The 7,500-nt window shown below is 47.5% G+C and overlaps 4 protein-coding genes across 6 annotated transcripts in view; 2 read left to right on the top strand and 2 right to left on the bottom strand.

Moving 5' to 3' along the window:
* Positions 1–2,277, top strand: part of LOC126577808 (uncharacterized) — a 2,590-nt gene extending 313 nt beyond the window's left edge. Inside the window, exons 2-5 of the mRNA XM_050239765.1 lie at positions 1–147; positions 215–511; positions 1,338–1,778; positions 1,844–2,277. The exon at positions 1–147 is cut by the window's left edge and continues 54 nt beyond it. Coding sequence (XP_050095722.1) covers positions 1–147; positions 215–511; positions 1,338–1,778; positions 1,844–2,173 — 1,215 coding nt within the window. The 3' untranslated portion in view covers positions 2,174–2,277. The remainder of the gene's footprint in view (positions 148–214; positions 512–1,337; positions 1,779–1,843) is intronic.
* Positions 2,278–2,457: 180 nt separating this feature from the next.
* On the top strand, positions 2,458–5,811 carry LOC126577804 (uncharacterized). The gene is made up of 6 exons (XM_050239759.1): positions 2,458–2,808; positions 2,878–3,203; positions 4,606–4,613; positions 4,980–5,155; positions 5,212–5,421; positions 5,490–5,811. The coding sequence occupies exons 1-6, from the start codon at positions 2,464–2,466 to the stop codon at positions 5,799–5,801; spliced, it is 1,377 nt and encodes a 458-aa protein (XP_050095716.1). The 5' UTR covers positions 2,458–2,463; the 3' UTR covers positions 5,802–5,811.
* Positions 3,679–4,531, bottom strand: LOC126571905 (glutathione S-transferase 1-like). The gene is made up of 2 exons (XM_050230802.1): positions 4,406–4,531; positions 3,679–4,330 (listed from the first exon to the last, which is right to left on the bottom strand). Exons 1-2 carry the CDS (start codon positions 4,501–4,503, stop codon positions 3,739–3,741), a joined length of 690 nt encoding a protein of 229 aa, XP_050086759.1. The 5' UTR covers positions 4,504–4,531; the 3' UTR covers positions 3,679–3,738.
* A 23-nt stretch (positions 5,812–5,834) lies between the features above and the next one.
* Positions 5,835–7,500, bottom strand: part of LOC126571903 (epidermal growth factor receptor substrate 15-like 1) — a 10,447-nt gene continuing 8,781 nt past the window's right edge. For all 3 annotated transcript variants that reach the window (XM_050230797.1, XM_050230799.1, XM_050230798.1), the window contains one exon: positions 5,835–7,500. This exon is cut by the window's right edge and continues 237 nt beyond it. In XM_050230797.1, the coding sequence (XP_050086754.1) occupies positions 6,839–7,500 (662 nt within the window). In that variant the 3' untranslated portion in view covers positions 5,835–6,838.

Below are 7,500 nucleotides of genomic sequence, written 5' to 3'. Positions count from 1 at the left end.
GAAAGCCATGCCATCATGATCTATCTGGTGACGAAGTACGGCAAAAACGATTCGCTCTACCCGAAGGATCCGGTCAAGCAGGCACGCGTTAATGCTGCTCTTCACTTTGAATCCGGCGTAATCTTCGCGCGGATGCGCTTCGTCTTCGTAAGTGACGGGGGGAACGATAGTAACACACAGTTTTGCTCCTGCTAATCTAACGACTCTTTCTCAGGAACGTATTCTTTTCTATGGTCATACCGACATTCCCGAAGATCGGGCTGAGTACGTCCGGAAGGCATACCAGCTGCTGGAGGATACACTGATCGACGATTATGTTGCCGGTAGTGAGCTAACGGTGGCCGATTTCAGTTGCATCTCATCGACCACCTCGATCATGGGCGTTGTTCCGCTAGATGCGGGCACCTTTCCGAAGATTCATGCCTGGATCAACCGGCTGAAGCAGCTGCCGTACTACGAGGAGGCCAACGGTGGAGGGGCAGCCGAACTGGGCAAGATTGTGATGTCGAAGGTTCAAGCCTAATGGCAAACGCGTAAATGCTGATGAATGCGAATAAATACGATCGTGAGCAGAATAATTAGAAGACGAATCGTTGGTGGCTTCGATATTTCATGCTGCGTCATCGTCATTGTAAGTTGCATAGTTTTGTTGCAGAATTTGATGTCGATAATGTTGTTGATTGTGTAATGTTATACTAAGATTAATCGCATAAACCTAATCCGCGATCATGCACTGATTTACCTCATAAAAACCATCGTAAAATATGAGGAACAAACAATATTATCGTTATTTCTAAGAAAGTGGCCATAAAAAATCGTATAAAAAATCTCATTAAAATGATAACCAATGAGCGCGATTTAGTAAAAACGAAATCAGACAATCATTAAATCGGAAAACGGACGTTTCATGTCATTGTGTCCAAGCTTCAGCATTGGGTGGACGCAATTATCTGGAATTCACATTAAACTCAGCGTCAGGCTATAAAACGGGAGAAGAAGCAGAGTTCTTTCGACATTGCTGGACGCAATTATCAAACAACTGATAGCAAACACACCGAGAAAGCGAGCAAACAATTGCTGAGTAATGCATCTTCCAAGCGAACGGACAATTCCTTGCCGTTTCGTTGTCCCTTGCCCCTTTTTTGCGCGTACCGGCATCGATTATCTAATCAACCGCCCGCCAAGCGGCACAACCCATCATGTTGTCACACTACGCCAAATAGTCGTTAAACAAACGATGCGATGGGCGGCGGCATGCCGAGTGAACGACGCTATATGCACTTTTGATTGTGTTCGAATGGCGCACAATGGCGAGACACAATCTCATCCCTTCGCAGCAGCGGACGAGTGTCCACGAACGTTTCAGTCATCGTCGAGCGATTGTCGGATTGTGTTGTCTCAGTGTTCTGTCCTCTGGCCCATCATCAGTAACGATGCCCAACATTAAGCTATACACGGCCAAGCTGAGTCCTCCGGGGCGTTCGGTTGAGTTGACGGCGAAGGCACTCGGTTTGGAGCTGGATATCGTACCGATCAACCTGATCGCCGGTGATCAGCTGAAGGAGGAATTCCGTCGGATGAATCCTCAGCATACGATTCCCCTGATCGATGACAACGGTACAATCGTGTACGATAGCCATGCCATCATCGTGTATCTGGTGACGAAGTACGCCAAAGACGACAGTCTCTACCCAACCGATCCAACAACGCGTGCTAAGATCAACGCGGCTCTTCACTTCGATTCCGGCGTTCTCTTCGCCCGGCTACGATTCTATCTCGTGAGTAGTAGTAGGAAAGAGCGAGCATCTCGAAAGCAGTGTCACTAATCGTTTTACACCATCAGGAACCCATTCTGTACGACGGATCTCCCGACACACCCCAGGACAAGATTGATAATTTATACCGCGCGTACCAGCTGCTGAACGATACGCTCGTCAGTGATTTCATCGTCGGTAACAGCCTCACCTTGGCTGACCTTAGCTGCATTGCAAGCATTTCATCGATGCATGCGATCTTCCCGATCGATGCTGGCAAGTATCCGCAGTTGGCCGCGTGGGTGGAACGGGTGGCAAAGCAGCTACCGTACTACAAGTCCACCAACCAAGATGGTGCCGAAGAGCTGGCTCAACTGTACCGAGCGATCCTGGCCGATAACCAAGCAAAGGCAAAGTAAGCTGTGGTTCAATGTTGCGTGAAACATGAAATAAAATCTATCTCGTTGATTCGTGTGCCTCTCAAGTGGTTTGGAATAAAGAATTCGCTTGGCGAGTGAGACGGTCTCATGCTCTCTAGAATCCTCCATGTGTGTTTGTCATTCTTCCCCCCGATGTTTGGGATCAAGTATCATCACGCAGACATATTCATTTGTGCGGCCAGAGATACGGTTCGTTTACAGCAGCATAGCCACGTGATGAGGCTTATGCCGGCTTGTCTCAGTCAGCGTTTCGTGATAGTGGCGATAACATGTCCAACATCAAACTGTACACCGCCAAGTTAAGTCCGCCAGGCCGGGCCGTTGAATTGACTGCCAGCCTGCTGGGATTGCAGCTAGAGATCGTTCCGATCAACCTACTAGCGGGTGATCACCGGAAGCCAGAGTTTTTGAAGCTAAACCCTCAGCACACCATACCGATCATCGATGACGGTGGCATCGTGATTCGTGACAGCCATGCCATCATCATCTATCTTGTGCAGAAATACGGCAAGGATCTTGCTCTGTATCCCGAGGATCCGGTCATTAGGGCAAAAATCAATGCTGCGCTTCACTTCGATTCCGGTGTACTGTTCTCTCGATTGCGGTTCTATTTCGTAAGGGCAAGGAGTGTTATGTTCGCTCGTCACTTTTCATACTAAAAAAAACTTCTTTTACTTATTCAGGAACCGATCCTGTACGGTGGATCATCGGAGCGTCCCCAACACAAGATCGAGTACATGAGGAAGGGCTACGAACTGTTGAACGATGCACTGGTCGATGATTACATTGTTGGCAATAGCCTGACCTTGGCCGATTTAAGTTGCATCGCGACGATTGCTACGATGGAAGCCTTTTTCCCACTCGAAGATCGCAGCAACTATCCGAAACTATTTGCCTGGATTGAGCGAATCAGCCAGCTGCCGGACTACGATCGGCTCAATCAACAGGGAGCCATCGAGTTTGCTGAGATTTGCGAATCGCTGCGGCTAAGCAACGGTTCCAAGGCAAAGTAGGCAGGCAAACTAATTAATGCTGAGCAGAGATTCGCATTCAAACGATGTCTTTTGGATTATAAATAAAAGAAAAAATATCCCGAAATGGCCCCACTATTCTCTTAATCCGTGTTGGTTCCATAATTAGAATACTTCCGCGAGATCGTGTTTTGTTTACCAACAACGGTTATACCCCTTTTTAACTCACCAATACCACCCAGATACCCCACCCCACCAACACGCTTGTGGTATGGTTACGACGCCCAAATCTACGCATCGAGATAAGCCGGCTTATTTCTAGCCCGCGGCGTCGCAATCTTGTGCTCAACATTTAATCCAAGCACTGATTTCGGACCACATCGCTACGACTACAAACTTCGATAAACCAATTGTTAACTAAACACAAGGGCTAGGTATGTGTGCGTGTATATTGTCTATTTGTTTGATCAAACATTAGATCCACCATACCCCCCCCCCCCCCCCCCCCCTACGCATAAAGAACGTTCAGCCAAGTCATGCTTCGGCTGTTGCGCAATCGTATACTTGCGTTCTTCATTGCTTGCTCGCGGTTTCCTCGACGTTTCGAACCGTCACTCGTTGAATTAGCTCTCCGGCGGCCAGTAGTCCCTTCGCGTTAATTTCGGCATAGTACGGGAGCTTGGCGATTCGGTCAATCCAGGCAAAGGTTTTGGGATACTCGGTACGTTCGGGTTGAAGCATCAGATGGAGCGTAGTAACGCTGGTCACACAGCTTAAATCCGCCACCGTTAGCCTATCACCCACGACGTATGGCTTATCATCCTGTAGCAACCCCTCGAACTGCTGCAATGCATCGCGAGCGCGCCTGAGATTGTCCTCCGGTATCGCTGGCTTGCGCAATACGATCAGGGTATCGGTGCAAAAGCGTAACCGTGCGAACAGGATCGAACTCTCGAAGAACAGGGCCGCATTGATGCGTGCCTGTTCCTGTAGATCGTCCGAGTAAAGGCCCGACTCTTTACCGTAGCGTTGTGCCAGGTAGATAGCGATAGCGTGGCTATCCCACAGCAGGAATCCGTTGTCATCGAGCGTAGGGATGGTTTGTACCGGGTTGAGACGCTTGAATTCGTCGCTCAAGTGCTGCCCTTGGAATACGTTCATCTCCCTGAAACGAAGATGTGGCCCCTGGTTAGACGTGTCTGCCCATGACCTTCAAAACCCACGGTTCTCTAGTTCTTACTTGATCTCGATGTCAAGGTTTAACGCTTTTGCTACCAGCTGGGCCGTACGGCCAGCGGGGCTGACGATGTGAGTGTACAGGACCAACTTGTTCGACATTTTCTACACCACTGAACGCGTCGCCGATGGTGACTCTCGTTTTACTGGAAGCTCTTCGTTTGGATTTCGCTATCGACGCGTTCGTATTTGGTGCCTAAACAGCCACATACGTAGGTTCAAGGTTAATGATGGTTTAACGATAAAAAAAAAGATTCCTCGATTCCGAGGCATGCTCACGCGGCATAGGAATACCCTAGAATCGTTAGCGTTATTTTGTTTTAGGAGTAAAAAATATAATGAAACATCGAAATCGACCATTTTAAAATATCATATCAGCAAGTAAATTGCAATCTGTTGAGCAAGAAGATATGCACACAACCTTGAGAGATCATTTTAACCTCATAAGCCCCCCGGTGATCTCAAATTTCTTTCCAAGTCGTGTGTTAAAACCGCAAACTGGCAATCAATCAGTTGCACGCTAACGATTGCTGTTCTGAACTTAATTGGTTGACACCGAACTTGTTGCTACATTTCAGTAGAACACACCATGGCAGCAACAACTCAATCGAAGCTGATTCTGTATTACGACGATGTCAGTCCTCCGGTAAGAAGCGTCATGCTAGCGGTGGCCGCCTTGGATCTGAAGGATCGTATCGAATACAAGTACGTCAACCTGTTTGCTGGAGAACATTTGAAGAGTGATTTCGTCAAAGTAAGCATTCGATGGATTACCTACGAACTGGGGTTTAATTATAGCGCCTTTTCCAGTTAAATCCACTCCATACGGTTCCGGTACTACGGCACGAGGCAGAGGACCTAACGATTACCGATAGTCATGCCATTTTGCTGTATCTCTGCGAAACGTTCGCATCCGCTGGTGATGATTTAGCCATCGCTAGCTCTGTTGCGAGAGCAAGTGTTACCAATCGGCTCTGCTTCAACAACGGGTTCCTGTTTCAGCGTGATGCGGAAGTCATGGTAAGTAGCAGCAGGTTCACTTTTTCAAAATTCCAGTAAAACGATTCTCAACTCTATTCCAATGAAAGCGTAAAATCTTTCGCGGAGACATCGCAGAAATAACCGCGGACATCACGAAACCTCTCGCCGAGGCGATCGATGTGGTGGAGCAGTATCTACAGAGTACGAAGTATGTTGCCGCTGATCATCTCACTGTGGCCGATTTTTCCCTAGTGGCCACCGTTAGCACGCTCGATCTCATTTTGCCAATCGACGGTGTCCGTTGGCCACGTGTCCACGAGTGGTTCGAAGTGATGCGAGCCTTACCGTACTACGAGCAGGCTAATCAAGTTGGACTGGGGAAACTGCGAGCTAAGTTGTGCACAAAAATTGCTATTTGAATGTCACGAAAGTAAACTAACCGAAAACTACGATTACCATCAACATGTAATAATGCTTTATTCACTTCAGAGTGTGCACCTTCCGATAAGAAGCATCCATTCATAGCTTCAAGCGTGTGCTAATCCTACTGTTGCACACCAACATAGAGAGATAGTATGTGTGGCTGTGCAAGAGAGAGAGAGAGAGAGGAGTTTGTGACAAATGTTTCTCATTACACGCAAATGCAAATTTGAAATTCACTACACTTTCCTTTCTACTAGTCAACTTGCATCCTTTCCCTAACTGCTCGCTGAATCTCTTGTGTTACGTGGTTGAAGCTCAAAGCTTCACTAATATCTATCGCGATCATTTCGACGAAGAGCGAAGCAGCGTTTTGTACACACTACGGATAGCCACACGATCGGTGCTGTTAATGAAATCTTTCCTTCTCCGTTGTTGAGTGGCATATAACTGATAGATGGGGGCGGAATTGGTATATATTATGTACATCCGCAAGCCCAACTACTTACTTCTTCAGCAAATGGTAAACCGTTTATAAGCGTTATTCTACTTCATTATACAAAATTCATTTTGTTTGCTACTTTTGCTTTAGTCATTTCGGTTCGATCGGTTTGGATTGCATATTAATGTGGTAAACGATTAATTACTGTCCGAGGAGCTCCGGGGCTCGTAGTGACCGAAACACAAAATCGCGGAATTCTAAGACAAGTACGTCACATCAGCACAATTGGAAGTAGAGGAATGGACGAACCAAGACGAACGAGAATAAACAGAAATAATAATTAAAGCTCACTGTGTTCGAATACTATACGATCCTAATTCATAATGGAATCCAGCTTCATCTCACTTGCACTGCGCAGTTTCGCTTTCGTAAACATATTTTTTCCACACCGCCTTCTAGTGGTGATGTATTGGTTAAGCGCATTCCTGAACCCATTTCCGAATTCGCGGCGGTGGAAGAGGTCACAGTTATAAAAACAGATTTGGTCACACGTGAAACTCGGTACTCGCGGTAAATTTCTTCTGCCAGAACGTATCATTTCTCCACCAGTGAACGCTCAAGGGCCGCTTTGAGATCGGAATCGAATGTGTCGCCCTTGGAGTAGTCGCCCGTAAACCGTTCCACCGGACGAGGGTTCGAGGCGGCAGCAGCGGTGGCATCGAGAGCAAACGATTTCTTTAGACTTCCTGTCGCCGAACCGGAACCGTTCGATGATGTGTGCCCATGCTTTAGCTTTCCTCCGGGTGGGGCCGGCAGGGTGGATGCTGCATATCGGGCTTGCCCACTATCGCCGTTTTTGGCCGGCGCTGCAAACGATCCACTGAATGCATCATCAAATTTTGCCTCGAAAACGTTCGTGCTATTGCTACCGATGTTGTTGTTCACCAGATTGGCAGCATCCATCTTGGAAAACTCGTCCTCGAACGATTTAAATGACGCTGACGACGCAGTCTTTGCGTCGGTGGTCACTGATGGACGGAAAGCATCGAAAAATGCGGAAGAATCGGTGGAGTGGCTGGATGATTTTCCATCGTTACCATTGCTGACATCAGCACCAAATGCATCAAAAAGTCCTGTAGCGGCTCCGGTTGAACCTCCTTCCACACGATGATCGTTCGTTTGGTTGGTGTTTTTCGTGAAATTATCATTGAATGCATCGAACGGATCGGAGGAGGTGTTGTTCTTGGTGTCAGCCG

The sequence above is a fragment of the Anopheles aquasalis genome, chromosome 2 (genome assembly GCF_943734665.1).
Source record: "Anopheles aquasalis chromosome 2, idAnoAquaMG_Q_19, whole genome shotgun sequence".
Classification (NCBI taxonomy): domain Eukaryota; kingdom Metazoa; phylum Arthropoda; class Insecta; order Diptera; family Culicidae; genus Anopheles; species Anopheles aquasalis.
The sequence above is the reverse complement of the archived record's forward strand: the minus strand, read 5'-3'. Positions and strand labels throughout refer to the sequence as shown.